At 38.0% G+C, this 24,012-nt stretch overlaps 1 protein-coding gene across 3 annotated transcripts; it reads right to left on the reverse strand.

Moving 5' to 3' along the window:
- Positions 1 to 854: 854 nt before the first annotated feature.
- On the reverse strand, positions 855 to 22,666 carry reps2 (RALBP1 associated Eps domain containing 2). 3 transcript variants are annotated; one of them, XM_086161214.1, is made up of 19 exons: positions 22,220 to 22,666; positions 15,912 to 16,035; positions 14,874 to 15,028; positions 14,559 to 14,667; positions 13,454 to 13,560; positions 13,231 to 13,372; positions 13,041 to 13,104; positions 12,253 to 12,421; positions 12,123 to 12,176; positions 11,817 to 11,892; positions 11,670 to 11,720; positions 11,185 to 11,233; positions 10,956 to 11,092; positions 10,591 to 10,652; positions 10,389 to 10,478; positions 7,548 to 7,634; positions 7,325 to 7,458; positions 5,888 to 5,993; positions 855 to 2,248 (listed from the first exon to the last, which is right to left on the reverse strand). In XM_086161214.1, exons 1-19 carry the CDS (start codon positions 22,397 to 22,399, stop codon positions 2,180 to 2,182), a joined length of 1,965 nt encoding a protein of 654 aa, XP_086017340.1. In that variant the 5' UTR covers positions 22,400 to 22,666; the 3' UTR covers positions 855 to 2,179. The 3 variants fall into 3 exon arrangements, with proteins under 3 accessions (XP_086017340.1, XP_086017338.1, XP_086017339.1); XM_086161212.1 differs by having other exon boundaries at positions 11,643 to 11,720; XM_086161213.1 differs by having other exon boundaries at positions 11,643 to 11,720; positions 14,559 to 14,661; positions 22,220 to 22,665.
- Between the last annotated feature and the right edge of the window lie 1,346 nt (positions 22,667 to 24,012).

Consider the following 24,012-nt stretch of genomic DNA (forward strand, 5'->3'; position numbering starts at 1 on the left):
AAAAACAGCTGCTTTTTCAAAGCCAGAGGGTTATGCCTGCAGCAGTCAGTTTCATCGTCCTACATTCACACACGCAGGCTGTGATGTGGATTTATTAATATCTGCTAATACCACAGCTGACAATAATTTCTCTTTTTCCTTTTTCAAAATGGTCTGCTGGAATAATTAAAGTTTATTAAATGTTTCTCTTTTAATTTGATGCCACTTTATGATTCCTTATCACAACAGTTATCAGGATTCAACGTAGTTTTTCGAACCAATAATGTTTCGTAAAATTATTTATCTTTGAATGTTGTGAACATTCGTGATTTGCAAAATGTTAATAACTTGACCGACACTTTTTAGGGGATTAACATTTAAAAATCCACATTGATGAACCGGAAAATGTAGAATACAGCTTAAAATAGATTTTTCACTGAAATCATTTGTGCAAAAGCAGAGAAATATGTTGCAAACAGGCTGTGATAATATAAAATAATTAAAATGACACCGGCAGAAAAAATGACAAAGAAGCATCAGATGAGGTCATATGGATTAAAAAAAACCTATATAACTAATATTACTGCACAGTAACTACTTTTACTTTTGATATTTTAAGTACATTTTACTGAAAATACTGGCAGACAGTACTTGAACTTAATTGTACTTTTTCTTGCAGTGAGGCGCTGGTCCTTTGTCAAATGTGAATTATTTGGATCCTTTGTCCATCACTAGTTTCAACAAAGTCACAAAGCTTATCAAAGAGGTAAACAATAATATTTAAACTAGTTAACAAACATAGTGACCTTCTCAAGTGTTACTGTAACAAACACAATGATCACAAACAATAAAAATAGACAACTTTATTGATCAGTTTCATTATTGTCTTCAGTAAAGAGCTCAGTAGTGCACATTTCAAGATATTCATAGTCAAATGCTCACATCATTTCAAGAAAACATGCAAATTCAAGCAATCTATCTTTCTCACCATTAATCTTCGATTACAATCAGGATGAGGAAATAATATTCAAAAATAAGCTAAAGCAACACTGAGTTGCTAGGTAAAGTTTAGGGATGTATGATATTCCTGTCATGCTATCAGAATCGACTTATATTAGCTTTAGAATTGAGCATCATGTCAAAGTTTTACTGTTTCTGACGCATCAGTGGAAATAATCTGCAGAAACAAAGTGTGTTTTATATATGACCAAGCAGATGTAGCATTACATATGTATACAGTATTTCCACAAACTACCAGATGAATAAATCATAAAATATTGGCACCTTTGATTTTAGAAAGAGGAAAGCCAAAAAGAAACTCTTCCATGAAAATATTGTGCTGGCCTAAATGCTGGTTTATTTTTGAATTGATATTTAGATAGGACTAAACTATTCACAGTATTGATCCAGTATGGAAATAGTTTTTTGCATGATCTTTAAAAAAATAAAATAAGAAATGTTTCAATAAAGATGGAACTAGTCTTCAAGTTGAAAGGCACAAATACTGAACTAATGCAGCTAAAAGTGTCTATATTTCTGCTGACAGTGACAGTCTGTCCAAAAACCAAAACAATGAAAGTCTGCATACTTGATGGAATGGTAACTCATCGAATTAGAGAAACATTTCACTTTTTTTCAAGTACTTCTGTGCATTTTCTTTTCTTTCAGTGCAATAAATCATCAAAATCAAATACTTATCCATAGCAACACCACATCCTTTAGACCAAAAGTTGATGTAGATGATCAAGTTAATAAAAGCAAAATACCAAGTGTGATACAGTTAAGAGTTTGAGCGCAGAAAATAAACTTATATCTAAATGTATGATCTCATTGATGTCGTGCCTGTATGTGAGAGTCATGAGGCGGAGGGTGACTTAAATTGTTAGAAGGTAGTGTTTTTCATATTCAGTGATTTAAAAAAGCATCGTCAAAAATGAAACTGAATAAAATTTAAATGTGGAACCGCGTCCGAACACTCAAGAATCAATTGGCTGCACGTTCAATCTTTGCATCTCTCTTTCTTCTTCAGCCCTTTTACAATAGTTCTGAGATAGTGACACGCACACACACACATGCAAGCACGTGCTAGCGTGCCCACACACACACACACACACACACACACACAGTCACACACTGGCTCAAACATTCAGTGACACTAATTAACAGTAAAGATGTGACCTTCTGTGAACTGAAGCCCCAGTCACGTAGAGGCCAGAGGCCTCAGGAGATCCAGCTGAGACTCCAAGGTGACCCTCTCCTGGTGGACAACCTGCAGGGAACAATAACACATGACCTCTGATCACTGCATTCTCAACAGGGAACACACCACAGGGACTAACACTACTGTTTTATTTTAATTTTCCTTTATTTCTTTTAATCTAGAACAATTTTAATCCTTGCTAGCAGATGTGCAATGCTTGTCTGTGGAGGTTCTCAGTCATCCAGGTCATGGTGAATTCATAAGGGGTGAAACGTCTTCAAGTGAAGAAATTCAAGTCCAATTGCCACAACAAAAATATATCAACAATATACATCATATCCAGTACAAAACGTGAAAATATCTTCTGGTTGTGCAGAATAAATAACAACTGAATTCTTATAATTTAACTAGTTGAAAATGCTTGTTTTTCAAGGCTCGAGCAAACCAAAGATCATCAATACCAACTTCCCAAGATAGTTAGAGACCATACATAGATCACCTCCTAAAATTGGAAATTGTGATGTGATAACTCAAGAAATTTTTGCAAATGGACCAGATGGCAGAGCCAGGCTCTTGACAGGTGAATGCTCTTGCATCTCCTGGCTTGCTATATTTGACTTAAAGCTTTTTTGCATTTGATTAAAAAGACTTGAATAAGATGAACTCCCAATATTCTTCATCCAAGCTGAGGATGACTCAGGTCAGTTTACATTGTGCTCTTTGTTGTTTGCGGGCGATTCATAAACTCAGGGGATAAAATCGTTTGCAGCGCCTCTCTCCATATCAGGTCTTAAGTGACTCTGATTTGCTCATGTGTTTCACATGAAATGAATGATTTCTTTTCAAATTTGTAACCCAAGAATCACCTATGATTCTGCTAGAAATCCTCAATAATCACAAATAAACAACTCATTAATCAAAATGAAGCAGGAATCTCAAGAAAATCAGAGAGTAACAAGGAGCCATGCTGACATCTTATCCCGCTCTTTAAAATGTGTCTGGTTTAACACTGTGATATTTCCTTTATCATGCGGTAATGCAAATCTTCTAAAATCATCCATTAACAACAAGGATAAAGAACAATATAGATGTGACTGCAAATATAAGTTTTCACATGAAAAAATGTCAGCTTAAAAAAGTGATATTCCCTCCTTTCAAGCTCTGTCCCTCCTTGCACGCCTTCCCGGTGCTGCATGCCGAGCCAGCCCAGGCTCTATTTTAAAGAAGACAGTTGGGAATGCCATTGACTGATTGGTATTTCAACAAGGCCCGTGTCTATATAAAGACACATGTGCCTTTCTCTGCAGAATTCCAAGGATGCTTTGAGGAACTAGTGTGGCAGAATTAGATCCTAGATTACCTCAAACCAATGAAAAGAATGCCATTGTAAAAGGCTGGAACCGGCCTATTGCAGCTATGTACTGTACTCGAGAGAGAGACCTGAAATAAGCCTTTTTTGTTAGAGCCAGACTCCTTTTGAGCCATAGTCTGAGTTATATTAAAGCTATTGGAGGTATCACTCCTGGAGAATGACAAGCATGTAGCATGTGTTCCAAATTGGAGTTCTTGTGCCAGCGGCAGACCTCCAACACAAACAGCCACATATGTGCCATTAATTCAACCGAGAGGTTGATGGAGGGGGAACAGACAGATCTCTGCTTTAGCACAGTTTGGCTGGCTACTTTAGCACTGCACTACAATAATAATGGGCAGGGTTCTGCTTTCTACTTCTGTTAAAAAAAAATCCCCCCCCCCTCTCTATACACACACACACACACACACACACACACATATATATATATATAGATGTATATATAAAACTAAATATATAATGTATAATGTATATATATATATCATATTTTATATATATATACTACACTGCTATTATATATATAGTAGTGTAAAAGTAATATAATAGTAATAGATAATTATTGAAATACATATAAAATCAAAACTGTAACAAATTGCAACCAAGTTACGATTAATTTGGTTAATTGTAACTATTGCGATAGCATGAGTTCTATCAAAACCATGCCTGTGTTTAAAAAGCTGAGGCATGAAAAAATACAAAGTAAATGAATGCACATGCAGTGTTTTGATTTTGACATATGTGGCCCCAAGTTTCTGCCATTTATGAAGATATCTGGGTCATTTTTTGTAATATATTTGGGTATTAAGGGGATTTCTGGAGGTGTAGATGTGCCCTGCAGAGGAGAGGGATGAAGGTTTGCTGCAGCAATCCGGAATACATGGAATGCTGGGGCCACAGGGAGTTGAGAAAAAGGAGGTGGAGGATTTTAAGTGCTTGGGGTGAACCGTCGGCAACGGCGAGTGTGAAAAGGACAGGAAGAAACGCATTCAAGTTGGTTGGAACGGGCGGAGAAAAGTGTCAGGAGTAATGCGTGATATAAGAGTATCAGCCAGATGTACAAGACGGTGGTGAGACCAGTGATGCTGTATGATCCGGAAACAGCGGCGATGAGCATTGAGCAAAAGACAGGAAGCAGACATGAAGCTGTTTTCTTTGGATGAGGATGGATAGGATCAGGATTGAGTCGATCGGAAGGACAGCGCATCAGACGTTTTGGAGATAAAGTCAGTAAGGCCAGACTGAGATGGTTCGGTTATATACAGAGGAGGGAGAGTGAATATTTGGCTGGACAGATGTTGAGCTTGAAACTGCCAGACTGGAGGCCCAGAAGACTGAAATTGAGATTCACGGGTGAAGTGAAAGAGGATGTGAATTAATTGGTGTTAAAAAAGAAGTTGCAGAGAATAGGGTTAGATAGGGGGCAGATGATTTGCTGTGGTGACCCCTGAAGGGAGCAGCTTCAAGGTATTTTCTTATAGTTTTTGGTTGGTGTTTTTTTTTTTTTACTGATTTTTGGCAGTACAAGCAAACTTCTGCTGATCCTTTTTAATGTAATAGTTGCAGCAGGGCAGCGTGGCGGCCCAGTGGTTAGCGCTTTCACCTCACAGCTCCAAGGACTCTAGTTTGATTTCCAAAGAAGATCTTTCTCATAAACATTACTGCTATCAATGAGTTTACTTGTGTGACTTGATAAGAACCTCTTAATCAAGTGCAGGTTTTATGCAATTCTGGACTGTCTGTCGGGTCACACCGCGCCAACCTCTGCCCACATCTGCCGCTTTTCTAGCATTTTAATCTTTAAAAGTCACAGCCATGCAGTTGAAACATATAGCAATACAAATTCTCTACAGCATTTTTCAGTGAAACCACAGAAGGACTCTTGGTCATCCACCACTGCGTACACTGTTGTTGGGCTTAACCACATTATTAGTTCTCTTAATCTATTCATTGTGAAACCCATATTTCATGCCAAGTGACTGCCAGAAACTTTGGAGAAGAAAACCTCCTGTATGGTTTGATAAAAACTGATGAAGGCAGGAAACTTTTGATTATTCATTGTCACTTGAAATGAAAGGCACATTGAGAAAACTTATCTGCAGGAACCAGCATTTCTGCAGTGTTTTTGTTCATAAATATGCTGGCTTTTCTCATTTCAACGGCGATGGTTTGGTGTGACGGTGCAGGGAGAGGGCAGGGAATGTCACAAAATCATTGCAGGCTATCACTGATGTTATCCACACCCTTCCACAAATACAGGCATGAGCTACATGGGCAAAAATGATGCACCCGTTTTGCATCTTTGAGTTGCTGTGGCTGGAAATTGAAGTGGCGCTGACCTTGAATTGCTGCTGAAGCTCGCTATTCAGACGAGTTAACACCGCGTTGGTTTCCTTGTTTTTACGGATCGCCATCTGGATCTCTCTCTTCTGCCTGGACAATAATCTGAAAGAGTGTTAAATATATTTTACATTTTTTTTGGACTGAGTACAAAATAATTCTTCATGTGCAGAGAATGTACTTCTGGGATGTATTCATTTATACCTCTGTATATTGCTATTGCTTTATTTTCTTGGTTGAGCCTTGGTTATTTATCACTTTTGACTTTTGGTGAATTCTTTCAGGTGATGAGATTTACATACAGTGCAGTATATATGCATGTGAATGTGTGTCTGTTGCTCTATTTGTATTTCAATACGATTAACAAAAAGGAAAAAAAAAACCTCACATGTCATTACTTGTTAACTTTTAAGATTTTTCAATTAAGTTAAGGAATTCACATTACATTTGGACATTTCAGATTATCCAATTTTATTTGAAGTCTTAAATTATAATTTAAACACTTGGGTGTCTGGAAACCAGCACCAGGGGGCCCTGAGATTTCTGAGAAATAACTCAAATAACTTTTAAGAAGTTCTTAAACTCGCATTAAGTGATGCCTTATGGCAAACGCGTTTCTTGTTTTTGCTTTAAACAAAAAATACTGCTTTTGACATGACAGCTGGATTACATTTGATGTTAATGTGTTACAAATGTCCCTCTTGCTCCTCAGCCAATCACAGGGTTTTCCAAGTTGCATTTTTACATTCAGTGTTTGTAAGAATTCTCAAGATGTAAATGTGATTTAAGCATCACAAAAACAACTTTTTTTAAAAATCAAGCCCTTGTTTAAAGCACTACACAAGTGCGAGGGGCATCTGTGGTTCTGTTGGTAGAGTTCCAATTTGAGGCTGATGGTTCACTTGTAGGCTCCCCCTGCCTGCATGCTGGAGTGTCTTTGAGCAAAACATTGAACGACCAAGTTGCCAATGATGGTCTGATTATGCCTTGCATGGTAGCTCTGCCATGTGTATGTGTGTGTGTGTGTGTGTGTGTGTGTGTGTGATTGTAATCCAGTGTAAAGCGCTTTGAAGCCCCAATGTGTGAGAGCACTTTTTAAGTTGAGCCCATTAACTTTGACAGAATCCCACTGTGTTTTTCATTGGAAGCCCTTCTAATGAATAAATTATATCTATATATTTGTATTTTTTTCACCGGGAGAAGAAAACTGGCAAGAAGAACTTCCGCTCTAAAAGTCATTTAATTTCCTGTCGCTTTAAAATTTTTTTTTGCAAAAGTTAAAAAGACCACGTTCTCCTTAAAGGCTCACGTGTTGATAGAAACATCGTTTTATGCCACAGGGTGCAAATTACAACATTCAGCAAGATTTAATTGTAGCACGGTATGTTCTGAGTTTATTGAAGGAAGAAGATCAAAAAGGTAAATGTCAGACTAACTTTTGTGTGGGTTTGCTGGAGGGAGGAAACGGCATCGCAGCTGGGGGTCCGGACTCCATGTTCTGGCTGTCTGGGTGATATTTCCTGCGGATGGGTTTCTGTGGAGCCTGGCTATGAGATCCTCCAATCATATCCTGAAAAAAAAAAACATAAACGGCATAAAAAATGATTCATTTCTCATATTTATCAGGCTCCCACAAGATCATATTTGACTTTTCCTGACCGGTTTGGAAGCATTTGGCAAGTCTTCAGTACTGTGACCAAATCTGGAGCGTGGACTCTGCTCCCTCATCTTCACACTGCTCTCCTCCTGCAAAAAAAAAAAAAAAGAAGCAATCACATTTCTGTTTTGCATCAAAGGGGACAGGATAACCAGCAGAAGAACCCTGATGTCACAGGAAAGTGGAATGATTTAAAGATAAGGCTTAAGAGGCCAGGAGAAAATGTGTCCGCCCTGACAGAGGGAAAATCACTGCTTTTCCTGCAGGAACAGCAACTAGTGCTCTCCAGCTGCAGCTTACTACCTGCTCAGGGGCAGCCATGAAAGATTAACTTGCCTCTATTGCGTCTCTTTTCTGCTTCACGGTCGTTACTCTTTCCTGGACATCCTAACAAATCACCACCTGCTTCCTTTGGACCTCGGTTAATAGTGCATGAATCTGAAAAATGGGTTGAATTTTGTTCATTTCTTTACCCCACATATAAAAGCTAGGGCATTTCCTGTAGGGAGCACCTTTGGCAGGTTCACCACCCCAATCTAACAATCACCAGCTGTTAATTTTGAATTCAGTGAATTCAATCCAGTCTTTGGCTGTCTCAAGCATGGCGGAGGTTGAAACGCCTCAGCCTCACTTGATGATTTATACAGGCCAGTGCTAGAGCTGTAAATTGCTTTTTGTCTTGCGATTCTCTACGCCGCTGAATATGAAATCCGATGGCTGCACGGAAATGTCTGAAAGCAGCGCTGCTACAGAGTGGCGGCTTCAATGAACGTATGTGCGGTCACAGTAGCCAGGGGTTTCCGTCGATTAAGGCTAAGGCCGAAGAAGTGCCATTACTTTTGCGCAGACCTTTACAGCTGGTCATATTCAACTCACATTATCCACTAAATGAGACAAAAGTCAATACAGTGTGCGATAATTGTGCTTAAATGTACACATTCAATGTGTTTACATTTGCATTGGATCAATAGATTAGTGCACCGCTCTCCAGAGAGGACTGTAAGTAGAAATATGTATTTACATTTACTGTGCTTGGAAAAAATACACAACCGTGGCATTTAGGTCACAACTGAAGAAACTCCTGGCTACAAGACAGTTTTTTGTCAACTGGTCAGTAGTTCCTTCTAATGAAGTCTTCACTGTGAAAGTTTCTTGCAACAAAGACAAATGTATCCCTCCTCGAAATTAGCTGAAATTAATTGCAATAAATCAAATTGTCATGAGTGATCAATTGTAGAATAGAGTTAGATGACATTGTTACGGCATTTTAGGAGGATGCCTCCTGGGTACCACCCAGTGTTCTGGGGACATCCAGCCACTTGAAGGCTCCTTAGTTGACCGATTATTACATATCATTACTTATCCTATCTGGCTGAGGAACACCTTGAAGTACCCCAGGAAGAGCCAAAGACCATTAAATGGCACAACTTGGATTGACCTGCTTAGTCTGTTTTCATAGTAACTGAAAAATAAGACTGTCATAGAATGTAGATGAGACAAATGTTTGGAAGCCAAACTCATGCTTTATGTATTAGCCGTGGCCCCTAGCCATAGAGTTTTAACTTTATTCCTCAAATCAATCAATTAATTCATTATCTGCACGACTTATCCTGCTCTTACGGTCACAGGGAGGGATGGAGTTTATTCCAGAGGTCCTTGGGCGAGGGGTCATTGGGGTTCACGTCAAGAGCAAAGGATAGAGCCGCAATGACATACAACCATTCACTCTTTCATTCACACGTCAGGGAAATTTGGTGTCGCAGATGAACCTAATGCATGTTTTTGGAGTGTAGGAGGAAACTCGAGAACCCATGCAGAAGGGGAGGACAGGAAAACACCACACAGAAAGGCCCCCTTTTTGGGACCTTATCGTCATGGGGTAAAAGTGCCAACCACTGCGCCACCCTGTGCACCTTAACCATATGTAGTCCTCTTTGTACACAGACCACCAACCACGCTTAGTGCAAAAATGCGTGTGTCCCCAAATTACTGTATAATAGTCATTCATTGTAATATCGCTGTACCTCTCCACTAAGTTATATATATGTCATTTTTGCACAAACCTGCATGTAAAGGCAATTCAGAAAGTAGGGGGAGGTGAAATTATGGCCTCCTTTGCAGAGCAAACAAACAGTAAATGGATTCAGATGGGAGACTCGTAGAGGTAATACCAAAGGATCCAGTTTCAATTCTACCTGTAGTTTATTTGTCTCCCTCCGACAACCTTGAGGTGGTTTAAGTTTCTGTTTGTCTTACAAAGGAAAACCATAATATACACCACCTTTAGGCGGGTCCACACACCGCTTGGTTTTAATGAAGTGTGAGAAGAAACAAAAAAATGGCAACGCCTCGCAGGAGAATGGAGGGTAAGAGATGCAAGAGCATTTGTAATAGAGAATCTCAGGCAGGATTCAAAGTGCTCTTTGACTTCAACAACAAACAAAAGGGTATGGCAGACTCATAACTCTATTCCCATTAGATATGTTGTACTTTAACGTGCATCAATCATGGCCTGATTTGTTTCGATTTGATTCAGCTGAAACTATAAAAAGTGTCTTTGTCCGACAACAAAAGACAACAGGGCCTGTAAAGCACTTGGGCTGAATGTCACTTCAGCCAAAAATAAATCCTTGACATGTTCACTTGCATGTATTCAAGGGGGCTGCGATATTTGATGGTCTTTAGCTTCCTTTATTTCTTTGTCTTGAAAAACACTTGTATATTTACACCTTAGTGAGCACTTTAAGGAGAACCATCTGTGGTATGCGGGCAAATACTGACACATTTGCAAACAACATTGAACTCTAAACATAAGAGAGAGGAAAAGCAGACTTTGCACTCACCTCTTCTTTAAAACGGCTGAAGTCTGCAAAATTTGGCTGCAGCACCTTATTCTGAGAAGATTTGTCGGAGCCTTTGACGAAATGAGGAACCTGAAATGACCGAATATTAATATAGAATTAGAAAACCCTCCCTTGTTCCACCCGTTCAGATGTCTTTTTTTGTGTAGCTGATCTGTAAAGAGTGCAGTTGAACCCGGCCTACCTGTGATGTCGATGGTCTTGGAGGGAGAGCTGGAGGAGGCAGCAACCATCCACTTTTAACCCCTGAAATTCAAAGAAAATACATGAAAACCAAAAGTAGTATTCTCATTTTTTTGCCATCTATAGATCCAAATTCACCGTCCATTGGTGTGTATTTTTCTGTTTGAAAGGTGAGAAGTAGAAACATCAAGACCAGTTCCCCTTTTATTTTTTACCAAAAAGGAGAACTACAAGGAGTATTTCCCCTTTAGTTCCCATAGAGGGGAACTACTTTGAAGACAAAAACCTGGCCACGAGCTTGAGGTAGCGCAGACATGACGACCGGACGTTGTACAGATAGCTGATTTTTTTGAGAATGAGATGTACCGGGCGTGGCCTGCTGGAAGAGCTTGTTGAGGTCCAGAGAAGAGGCTCTGGAATGGGTCTTTTGTGGTCGAGGTGGAGGCGTTGGAGGCTCTTCCGCCTTCTTCATCGCGTCGTCGATTGATGTGCTGGAATATGATCTGGAAAAGAGGTCACGATGGAAGAAAAAGGGGAATAATGAGATCGTGGTTGAGGGGTACGGAATAGTTCACCCATCTGGACTGATTTTCACCTTGGTCTGTTTTTTGTCCTTGTGTGAGGGTCAAGCTCCTGAGTTGACCCTGCGAGGGCAAAGACAATGTTTTAATTTTTGTTTGTGTCGGTAAGCGAGAAACAACTACATCGTTGAGGAGCCAAGCTGAAATTACATTTGTGAACTCTATTCAGTCAGTACTATACAGATTTGTTATTGTGGCAGCCATGATTGTTATAATATTATAGTGAATCATTAAAAAAAGTCCTGCCATTGTCATGTCCTGACTTCAATGTAACCAAAATTACCAAGGTATTTTTACAACAAATGTTAAAATGGTCTCCTATTTAACAGTTCATTCCTGCTCAAACCAAATGAAAAACGGGTTGAGGCAACTATGTAATGGAGGGGAGGAGAAACAAATATATGATAAAATTCAGTGGCTCCCACCATGTCGATTGTAAACAAATAATAGGGAGGGGAAGCAAGAAATTTACTATCATCTGGCCCGGCGGGAAAAGCACCAATGTGAAGTCGTTGTTTCTCTTGAGATGCCATCCTCTTCAGACCCGTATCTGTGGGTGAGGAGAAATACAGGGACAAATCTACGATTTAAATTTGTTACTTAAGTGATATCAATTCACATTTTCATGCAGATGTATTTTTTTTACCTAGTTTACAAGATTCTTCCATCAACTCTTGTTTTGTCATAACCATATTTGACTGCCTCTCTATGATGTGCTGATCCTGAAAAAAGTGAAATAAGAACATATTATCATTCTGCAGAAATGAATATATCAATTTTTCACATATTTCATTTTTCAAAAATGATGATTGCATACCAGGAAGTAATAACCTCTAGTCGAAAAATCAGCATAGTGTTGAGGATGAACTTAAATCGGCATGTCTAGCTTGTTAGTGCCCTCTACAGGTCATATTGAACCACTTAAACCCTGAATACTGAGAATTTTATTTACCGTATTACTTTGCCTTGATTCATCTTCCTCAAAGACAATAAGAGGTTCTGCACTCTGAAAACAAAAGCATCACAAGACCATTTGTAACATGAATACTGCAGATGGGAAATCTAATCGCCGCGTCTCTTACAGCTGAAGTGTGTGGTAGTTCCCCCTCCTGCTGCAGAAAGCCCGGCTGTAGGGTTGGGGGAAGGCTCTCGGGGAGCGGGTAGCCATTCTTGCGTGCTACGATCAAGTGAAATGCTGTGCAAAACTCAGCGAAGGTGAGAGCTCCATCTCTATCCACGTCACTCAACTCCCTGAAATTAGTAGGGAAGGTAAAATAACAAGCTACCGCTCAGTTTATGATCTACCGTGGACAGTTATTCTCAAGTCCAGAAATATTTAATGGAAATTTGCATTTCTCTAGTGATACCTTGTAGTAAAAACGCACAAGTCAGTTTTTGAATGCAGCAGTTGTAGTAATACAAACTATAAAAACATTTAACATTTCATTGGAGGAACAGCTGAAAGCTATAACTCAAGGTTACAAAATGAGAAGAAACCATTTCACAGTCTGAACCCAACTGGGCAGAAAGTTAACACCTGCTTTGTTTACACAAGGAATTACATTTAGAGACGGGGTGGAAACATGTACCTTTGGTCAGCCCAAATAGTGTACTAATGACATATTTAGTGTCAGGTGGACTGTTTTGATGTCCACATAGGGCAAACCAACCATATGCTCTGTTTAATATTAAACTATATCAGGCCTCTAGTCATTGCCTTATATCCAAATTTGAGTAGTTTCACAAACTTAACTATTGTTAGTCAGGATGCATTTGTGTATAAAATGGTAAATAGCCTCCTGGTCAAACTTTTTTTCTGCACTGTTAACTGAGCGCTTCATTGGAGACGGTGTTAAATGTTATTACTCACCAAATGTGGGAGAGTTCTGGAATAGAGAGTTTGGATTTTGTGAAGAAGTTCTTTGCAACGGCACCTGGGAAAAGTAAGGGATCAACATAACATGTATTTAATTTAGATATGTATTGGTCTGATAATTGTGTGAATAGGTGGGATGGTGTGTGTGCGTGTGTGTGTGTGTCAGGGGTTTGGGAGGTCCTACCCAGGATCAGGGCCCCCAGGTCAGGTTGCAGGGTTTTAAACTGATTAGTGTAATACACCAGCTGTTCCTCTGTGATCCTCCAGGGGTCATCGTCACTGTGGTCCACTATATTTTGCTGGTCCAGGGGCTCAACCGAGGAAGCCTGAGAAGTTGGGCAAAATAAAAAAATCAGGACGGTTGATAAACAGAACAATCTGCGTGAATGCAAATGTTGTGGCGGTACCCAAGGCACAGCAGGATGCTCCACAGTGGGGTTGGTCCCGTATTTACTGGGTGAGGCGTGAGGCTCCATCTGTACCACCGGCCGCAAGGGATGTTTGCTTTCATAGGCTGGAGGATGAGAGAAAAACAAACGCCGCTATCGTATGGCAAGAGATTAACAAGCAGCAGCTTCCTACTGATAACATGTGCAAAAATGATGATCAGAATAAATGAGAGATTCATTTATCAAAGGCTCTAATTTATCATTCATGACTCGACTACTTTCAGCACACATAAATTGTGTTTAATTCACTTTACAGAGTGTAAAAAATATAGATGTAGCCTCAGAGAATTAGCTCTTTGGTGTTTTGAGCCTGAATGGTAGCTGTATTGACACCAAGAAAACAGAGCTGGAGTGTAATCCTGTGCAAACGGCAAGTTTACTGTCCCGTGGGGGCAAAACAATCAAAAGCAATATTTTTCAAAACAATATATTTTGAAAGTCTACACTGAACGAGTTGATATGTATTTCTTATTTCCTATGAAGGTGAAAATATGAAATATAAATGCAGAATTAATAGAATAAAAAAAAAATTGACAACATATCTTTTTAGATATCAATATCAAGAGAAAAGATGGAAAGGTTAAGTAAGAAACCTATACCAGAGAATCATTTGAATGTTGATACTGTTGCTTTTCCTCCATTATCGGGGCTATTTTTATCATTCATTGATTTCCATGCGATTATATTTTTGATGCTATGCAGCTCTGAGTGGGGGGGTTGAAACTGGTGATTTTAACTTATTCTTGACTTCACTGTGGATGTGTGACCCAAAGTCACAAAACCGATACCCTGAATGCATTGCATTCCTCTTTTCACAAATTAACTTCAAGCTATAACCTGAGAGAATAGAAAAACTTCTGTTTCTAAACCCACTGCTATGTTTCCTGTGGAAAGTTTTAAGGGAATTACAAAAAAAAAAACAACTGTGCAGTTAGTAATAAAGAAAAAAAGAAAGGAAGTCCTGTGACTTCAGCTTCCCCAGTACGCAAAAAACATCATATACTATATACAGTACATTTGCATTTATTTGCTGTATTATAAGAATATATGTGTATAAATATACCTATTTGTGATTCAGCCCCGTTCCTATTTTTGTTGTAGTGGTATCCCTGGTAGGCCGACGGAGAACGAGGTGGTGAACTGCATGTTGACCCCGGTGGGGACATCTGCTCCTTCCAAAACAGAAACAAATGTATAATTACACCATACTTTTAATACAATACGGAGCATTTACGCTGCATTTTATTCACTTCTGGTATTTTGAAGGACCCCTTCTCTCTCCTCGCTCGCAATGATAGATATAAGCTTTTGGCTCTCTTCAAAGTTGTTGGGCCAAAAGCACAGATACACAGCGACCATGCAGCAGAGGTCAGTTTACCTTCTTCTCTACACTGGCGTCCACGTGCCTGAAGGTGCTCCTCTCGGCAGGACTCCATCTCGTAGCCGGACACTGAGCGTCTGCGCTGGAAGAGAGGGCTGCGTATCTCGTCTCAGGTTCATTCTTTATTCCGACAAATCTGGGTAGAGGTAGAGCTACGTAGGAGACATCAAGCTATGTGTTATTAATTCTTCAAGTTTCAGGATTTTTATCTTTGCACCAACAGAGATCTCATGTTAGATAGTTCTTCATATAACTACATTTTAATTTGATCGGGATTTGGGATCAGCTCTTCACGAGCGTGAGATTTGCTATGGATACAGTTAAACAAATGAATGACAGTGGCATTGAATTCATACAGAGAAAAAAAAAAAGTTGAATGGTCTTTGAGATGATCAAGTCAAAAATTCAAGACATTATATTGTTAAAGCTATGACAAATATGACATACATTTCAAATATTAAATGTATTAAAAATGAAAGGAAAAAGATTGAAATGTACTTTTCAATGGGACTAACCAAAGAGAAAATACTCCATGGACTAGAATACGCATAGAATTCATAATGCAACTTGAGAAATATTAAAAAAAATGGCAACATGAGTGAGCAAATCATACAACCATTATCTTTTGGTCAAATACATTTTATACATTATGTTGTAAATGAGTGATTCTTTTTAGTCAGTTTTAGAGAGTTGATTTCTTGCAAGACAATTAAATGTGGAGCTTTTTTTTTTACACTCTTTTTACTACACTGGCACTACTGTGTCCTTATCAGTCCAAACTCATAAATCTAGAGAATACATCTTTTTTTTTTTTTTCCTCAAATAATCCGTCAAGATATCACATGCAGTGTATAGAACAGGTTTTTGTTTCTCCAGCCAGTGTGTGAGTGATAATCTGCTCTTATAATAAGGCCACTTAGCTGTATCCACGCGACTCCCCTTGTATCCAGATTAGACAGAATTCTGGCATGTTAAAGATAATCTCCTGATCCCCTTTAGCTACTGTAAGACGCCTCCTCATAGCAACAGACTTACTGGCCGTTACACTCTCCAGGCGGATGGGCAAACTAGACTGGGCAGCAGCAATCAACTTCAGGGCCACATAGAACTGAGCTGTACCAAAATAACCCAGGCGCTTTGCCCCGCACACCTCTGTCACCTGGAAAAAGAGTTCATTACTTTAGCAGGACGCTCACTTGATACCGTCAAGCAGGTTTGATAAGCAGACTAGTCTCCTTTTGAATATTTATTCTTATATATTGCTGTGGAAATCGGACATCTTTACAGTTAGGAAAACTGAGTAAATTAAATAACGTCCTTTAAAGCAGACCACTGCAGATAATTTCAGTGACTCGTGGTCTTATTTTCTCCTTCACAATGTATACTGATATGTCTAAATTATAATACATTGTACCACTATTGTTATCTTGCTTGTATTTCTTATTTATGATACACATTTCCAATGTCACAACCACATTTTATGGTTGGAGGCATAATATTTTACATGGGTAATCTCTGTTACTCCTGAAAGATCCACATTCTGTAAGCGTCATCTGATTATCTCATATCTAAATTGACTCTGCTTCTTAACATGTTTACTGGAAAAGAAAAGTCATCCCATGAATCCGTTAAGAAGAATATTTAGAATTTTTAAATAGAGATTTCATTTTACTTTTGCATTAACCTATTTTAAAATCTCGCTTTTTTATAACAGCATATCCAAATTTATGTGTATTTATGCAACAGCAGATAATCAGCTGAATTTGATCATACTGAACATAACATGAATACGCCTTTCGCCACAGGAGCTACTTGTACAATGAAAATAAAAGATTTTAGACTTAAGTGAATTTGATTTTTTTTTTAATTACCATTTTGTTTACTTTTTTAAAGTAGCCTTCTAGTATGTTTGCAGATCCACTTAGAAAAGGTTTATTAAATCCATTTGATCTTTGTATTAGTTGAGCCCATTATGACGCAGAAGAACTTTGGCATTTTTCTAATATGCTGGAGAGGAACTCAGCAGTAGCATGTGATTAGTTTACAACAAGCTAAAGGTAGCATGTAATTCATAAATATGGACTCTAGTAAAAGAAGGATCTTGAACAAAGTTGATGTATAACAGACAAGCAAAGATGTCGATTGTGTTTGTCCAATAGCAGCTCTATTTAAAGTAGTATGGCTGCTTTGCTGGGGTTGAAGATTAGGATTATGTTAGGAGAGTACAGCACAGTTACCCAATACAGACTTGTTTTTAACCAAAAACGAGAGCTGAAAAGAAAAGAATATTATTTTCATGCATGTTATAATACAGATACGAGCATAAGCTTTTCTGTAAGTAAAAGCACATGATTCTGAAATGCTGAAACAAAAGAACCCGGGACGGTGTTCGTTCAGTCTGAAATCACCCTGAACTCCCAAAAAGAAGAGAAAAATCAAACAAAAAACAGTAAAATAAACGATATATAGATTGTTTGAAAAAGTTTTTGTTCCAACAAATAGATCAGAATAACATGTGGCCTCCTCTTTTGGTGGTTGTCAAAAGAACTGAAGCTATTACGACAAATTATTTAAAGGAATATTTTTTCAACACTGAGGATGATCTTTTGCCTCAAGTCCGCTCTGCTAGTCTTGCAGGACTTTTCACAGTAATAATACACTGACTAAGCACTTTATTTCTGTATTTTCTGTATTGAAATTGATGTTGGTGGCAGTTATTCTGAGGCATAACATAAAGTATGACAAACTAACACTGTCACCCAAAGACTGACAGATGACAAAACCATTTTCCTCTGGCAACAACAGTTACACACTTATTATGCAACACCAACAAGCTCTTCAAAACATCCAAATTGTTTTTTTCAGGTCAGGGATCCCATCCATACATATTGTATGGAATTGTGTTTTGTATTAAATTGGCTCTGGTGCCAAGTATAGATGTATTTTGTTATTGTGCATTTACTAATAAGATATTCAAAAAATACACAGGTTCATTTGTACAAGATTTTATATTAACATGCGCAGAGTTCAGGAGTATGGTGCCCGTGCCACTACTATTCATATTTATATTCATATTTATCCGTTGGCTACAATGTGTTGGATTTATGTCAATATGTATTTTAAGACATTTAATCATATCTTGAGGAAGGTGGGGGATATTGCGTAATCAACAAAAAAGTCTCCTCAGTTGCGGTACCTGTGGTTTCTGTGATTTATAACAACAAATATATGAACACATATGAATTCCTAAAACAGCACAGGACTTGGAAAATGTGGAATGCAAGATATGAATGGTAGTCATGCTGGTAATACATTTTTTTTTTGTTTTTCTTTTTTTCATGCAGCGGAGGGCGTGCTCAGAGTGTGTGTGTGTGTGTGTGTGTGTGTGGCTCATTTTATCCGGCGACAGACGCGGCAAAAAGTGAAGGTCAGGTCTGGTGAGTGTGTGTGATCAGATTATCTAAGGAACAACAGTGCAGCCCTTGGTGAACATGCTGCCAGCTAAGATCCCTTGAATAGAATTGTTATTTTAAGGATGGGGAAAACCACAGCATTTTCAATATGCTGTGAAAACTTAAATCACACTGTTTTTACAAATTATACTTTATATTTATATCATAGTATCTTAAACTATGGCAAAAGCTGTGAAGCTAAATATTTACATTTACAGATAAAAACATTTTGCCAAACGAATGAAAGTGAACACAGGTGTTGGTATCAATTCTGTCTTCATTTTCATTTTGAAACAAAAACATACTTCTATTTATGTCATCAACAACAATTATGTTTAGCTAGAAATCCATGTCAAAATGGTAGCCGTGTCCATCTGCACATTAAGAGAAACAATACTGAGAAAGTTAGCGCACTGACTTCCTGAATGTTTTGCTATTATATTTGTTTGGACGATATATGATACTGTTTTCTTGATTATTGCACAATTTAAAACTACAACCTGGTGTTGGCTTACAGGGAAATTAAGATGCATGGAATAGCCAGCATACTGCAACCTAAGTTAATTTCTCCTGTATTGCAGGCAGTGACCAGGGAGTTGTCAGAACTGCTATTTTATTTTTCTATTCATTTTGATTTTGGGTACTTTTGCTTTCTTTTTTTTTCTAAATAACTGTGAGGATTAAAGTTAAAGGCTGGAGAGTGAGACAATGACGTGAACGATGCTATAAATCAGCATCAAGCTTGAAGGTGAAATGACGACATGGGTTTATACATAAACACACAAACACACACACACACACACACACACACACACACACATGCACATGTATACCGTAAATATTACAAAGTCCAACTTTATAGTTTTCTTTAGGGAACATCATTTATAATAAATCCTAATATAGCAATACATCTGGTGGAGTAATAGCATTGTATTGTTAATTTTGTATTTTTCTGTTGGAATTATTCAATACCTACTGCCTTGGACTGACTCAAAAACTCATCTATCTCAGCATAAGGAGACACGACTCTCCAAAATATTACTGGGTGAAGGGATTTATGTCAACAATGAATGATAGTCCAACTTCTTTCGATTATGCTGCAAAAAATAATCCAAAATCTAAGATAATGAACTGCTTGTGACACAATAAGATGATGAAATGAAGCCATGGTCCTTGCTGAGGAACCTGCACGTTTGTTTATGTAAAATGTCTGCAATAATTACATCATTATTTAGGAACACATACTGCCGTAACAGACGAAATAGGAAATGAATGTAACCACTATGTCGGTTACATCGAGAGCAATGTGCTTGTCTTAAATCCGAGCTATCCATGCGAACAACACAAGAGGGGATATGACAACTACTATTTGAGTTCCAAGGCCACACCCTGTGTGTACACGTCCCATAACAATATCTGTCAACACATCAACTTCAGCATATAAAATAACAGCCACACAAAACTGAATTGCGCTTTTTGTAAGTCGCTTTTGATTGCCACATGACTGCAATGTAATGTAATGTAATGTAAAAGGAATACAATTGGCAGAAATAGCATTTGCAGATCAGTATTGGAACATTTGGACAACTGTATGGCATGCCTGGACTTTAAAAATAGTTGGTGCATAGACAGTGACGCATTAAAATACAGAACACCAACAAGTTTTATTTATGTGGTCATTCAACATGATAACTTGTGATAAAGAGGCATGTTTGCAGTGGGAATAATGTGATTAGCAAACATAACCGGCTAATGTCTGTATCCTAAGTCCCTGAAATCAGCAGGAACATTGATTTCCTTGCGGGCTAAAGTGCAAGGAGCTGAGCTTTTCTCGGAGTGACACAAGCTTCCGAGACAGCAGTGACAGCTCAGCAGATCCTGCTTATCTGCTGTAAGACATGCAGCACAAAGCCTGACTCTCTTTATCTGGTCAATCTAGGCCCACCGTGAATCAGCGAAGCAGTATTTTCCATCGGCACATAATGGAAAGTTAATTTGCTATACGGTGAGAGGGAAGCATTTCCAGAAAAAATATGAAGTGGGTCAATCGGACACACAACTTTATACTCATGCAGGAGATTAAAACACTCAATCGGATTCTGGGAGACGTCAACAGGGAGCCCAGAAGGGACCCTGCAGGCATCCTGCAGTGGGGCCAAATAAAACTCTGAAGACTGTATGTCAATCACCCGGGCTACATCACGGCAATCAAAGCTGGCCAGGAAGGAAGCAGAGCTCAGTGGCAAACTTCCTGACACCACACAGAGACACAATGGGCTGGAATCGCAGGCAGCTGACCTCTGAGGGCTGCGGGCTGTGTGAACAGAGGCCGCAACCTGCTGTGTCCGTCAGAGCTTGAGAAATTATATTTAGAGTTTTGATTGGTATGCACAATAAGTTATCGGTTACGAGACAGAGCTAATAAAGGCATTTTTGAAACTGTGTATTTATTCTCTGATCGGGTATTACTCTTAAAAAAAAAACAATATATAAGACAGGGCGACTAAACAGTTGATCATTCCATTGGCTCGTTTCACGCTCTGGCTTTCCATACTTGAGAGTGTTGACTGCAAACTGTTATATATTTCTCAAACAAGGAAATGTTTTTTCATGGCTGTTTTCATTTGCAATATAATTATTATTTTTTATCTCTTTTCAAAGACTTTCTCTGATATTTATTTGAATAAAATAATTTTCTGCACAAAAATAAACATAAAGTATTGGCCCATTCATAGAATGGTTATTTGTATTTGTTTTTCAGATGAATTCAAATTCAACAGTGTTTTGTTTGAGTGTTGCAAAACACCCAAAACATCCTCAGAAGTTAATAGAAGGTGATAGAAGTACACGTGGTGTGAAGCAACAAAGTTAAAAAAGGAAAAATCAAAAGACTTAAAATCAATCATGATGTTGACATTAGCATTTAAGGGTAAAAAATACAAATTAAATCAATAAATTGTCTGGTATTTGAAGAACTCTTCAATTGTGTCATATAAGCCCTTATTACAACATGCCTTTCAGTTTAAAGTTACTAATAAATTATATCTAAGTGCAAAATGAGAAATCAAGCTAAAGATCAAATCCATTTCAGAAACATAAAATAAAATAAAATAAAATAAAATAAAATAAAATAAAACAAACAAAATAAAATAAAACAAACAAAATAAAATAAAATAAAATAAAATAAAATAAAATAAAATAATATAAAATAAAATAAAATAAAATAAAACAAAATTAGATAAAATTAAATAAAATATATAGTAACACACCAACCCCTAAATTATTAATCTATAAAATTGCATAATAGCATCTACATACTGGAAGAATTCAGAGCTTCCCGACAGTCCTATCCTCAGCTATTATCTCAAAATTCAGTGGCTCAAAATAAGAATACTTGGGATTAATGTCACAAACTACATTTGACAAAATATAAACTTTCATACAATGCTGCTGTCTAGCCTGGTGTTAAGTAAACTATCAGATATTTGACAGATGAAATGCTGACAAATAATATACCTATACACCAATATGGATGTCCTTATTAACCCATGCATTTGTAAAGCTCTACTTCATGCCTTGTAACTTTACATGCAAAGATCGCACATTAAATATCTATGTATGTATAATTTTTTGTTTTTATGATGAAAAACTGGTACTACTGCATATAGAGAGAACATTAGGTTGTTGAAAGAACAGCATGAATACAGTCATTCAAAAAAGGAGAGGGCTAGAGAGAGAGAGAGAGAGAAGGGGGGGGGATTGTGGGGTGATGCAGCGAGCAGAGGCCCTGCCTTTTCGTGTCAGGAGGTGAAAAAAGAAACATCACACAGAATAATTCAGGAGCTTAATCTGATTTTGGATCTTCAGCCGCAGCACCGACGCGTCACTCACTTTTTGCAGGGATTCTGGAGGTAGCTGAGACGCAGTGAACAGCTCGGCCACCTTCCCAGACGACAGTTTCCCTGAGGTGTCAGCCTGGCAGCGGCCGTGCAGCCCTGAGTAAAACCTCTGCTCGTGTTCATGCAGGAAGATGAAACTCCCCGCAGACGACACGCCGGATTCCTGATCCATTCTGGGAGCCGAAGCATGGAGGGAAACGCCGGTGTGTGTGTGTGTGTGTGTGCGTGTGTGTGAGGAGGGGAGGGAAGGTGGGGGAGGCAGAGCCTTTAACCCAGTAGATGATCAATACATCCCGATCTTCTTTCAGCTCCGTGGTGTTTGTTTGGCGTGCGTGGGGCGATCACGGCTCCCACAGTGGTGCTCCGTGGAAAGACACTCGGGCGCATCCACTCCTCTTGCCCATTGTGGCGAGTTGTAAAAATACCGCCCTTCGCCAGAGGGGGCGATAAAGCAAAGGAAATGCGTCTATTGTCCTTTTTTATTTTTTTATTTTTTTAATTTTCTTTTTTTTCTTTTTTTTTTTTTACAATGTATCAACCTAATTTTGATATAGAACTTTTTTTATAGACTATTATTATTGTTTGGACCATCTTATTTAATGTAATATTTATTTCAAGTATATCAAACCGCCATGTTGCATTCTTTATTTTTATTTTTATTAACAACTATCAACCCAACTTAAAACAACATATTTTAAGATCATCTGTCGTCATTACATTAATCTAATCCACTCTGTATTTTAGTACATCTCTGTAAACTGTCTCCCACACTGTTTGTTTTGGTATTGTCTATTGCAAGGGTGGGCAATTATTTTGGCTGGCGGGCCATATTTCTCATTTAATTTATATGCGCGGGCCAACAAGGTAACATGTAAATTGAACAAAATGAAAATTGCAATTTAAATATTTACAATTTTTGGCATTTTATTTCAACTTTAAAATCATTCATGATCTTATAAATGTACCAACATTATTTTGTATGTAATCATCCATACAAATTAAACAGGAGGAAAAAATTCTAAATTCAATATTGATTGAAAATACTTAACGTATTCAAAGAAAATAGTTTGGGGGGCAAGATAAAATAGTAAAAATGGGCTGGATGCGTAAAATGCCCAGATCTGTTATAGACTATAAACGCATCACACAAATTAAGATATGAATACGCTTGTTTTAAAGAGCCCTGCCATATGTACAGTTTACAACCGTAAACCTAAGGCTGAACATACATTCCTCAAATAAAAAAAAAAAAATGTAACCCTTTTCTCACAAAAAAATATTCACCCAAAGCAATCCAGAAACTGTCCAATACAGAAATTGTATATAACAAAAAGCTTTTAATTCTTTTGAAGTTAATTCAGGAAACAAGAGAGATCAGAATGTGTTGTGTCAATTTTTCCCATTTATCTTCTTGAATGCTCTTCAATAAAAACATCTTGTTGAACTTTATTACATTTCTATTTGGCAGATGTGCCATCAAGCATCAAGAAACAAAGTGACATAACATGACACAGCTAATTTTTAATGTCTCACAAATGTTTGAACATTAACACGCATTGAGTTTTATGGATTATTTCCCCTTTGAAATGGGTAGTGACTCAAAAGAGGAACTTGGGTCCTAAATTAAACCAAAAACATCTCCAGATTGCAAAAAGAAGTAAAAATTTAAGATAGTAACATAAACTAAAATACGAGCCCAGCTCGAGTGGTTCAAATAACCTTGTCTCTCTGTCAGCAATTCAGGGATATTGGATAATTCATCATTTGTAATGTTGCTTGACCTGT

The sequence above is a fragment of the Fistularia commersonii genome, chromosome 16 (genome assembly GCF_037954325.1).
Source record: "Fistularia commersonii isolate RoL2024-O1a breed Wild chromosome 16, RoL_Fcom_v1.0, whole genome shotgun sequence".
Taxonomy (NCBI): domain Eukaryota; kingdom Metazoa; phylum Chordata; class Actinopteri; order Syngnathiformes; family Fistulariidae; genus Fistularia; species Fistularia commersonii.

Coding starts and splice junctions, on each gene's coding strand:
- reps2 (XM_086161212.1), bottom strand. CDS start 22,399: ATGGATCAGGAATCCGGCGTGTCGTCTGCGGGGAGTTTCATCTTCCTG. Junction 13,373..13,453: donor AGCATCCTGCTGTGCCTTGG/GTACCGCCACAA, acceptor CCAACTTCTCAG/GCTTCCTCGGTTGAGCCCCT. Junction 12,422..13,040: donor CCAGAACTCTCCCACATTTG/GTGAGTAATAAC, acceptor TACTAATTTCAG/GGAGTTGAGTGACGTGGATA.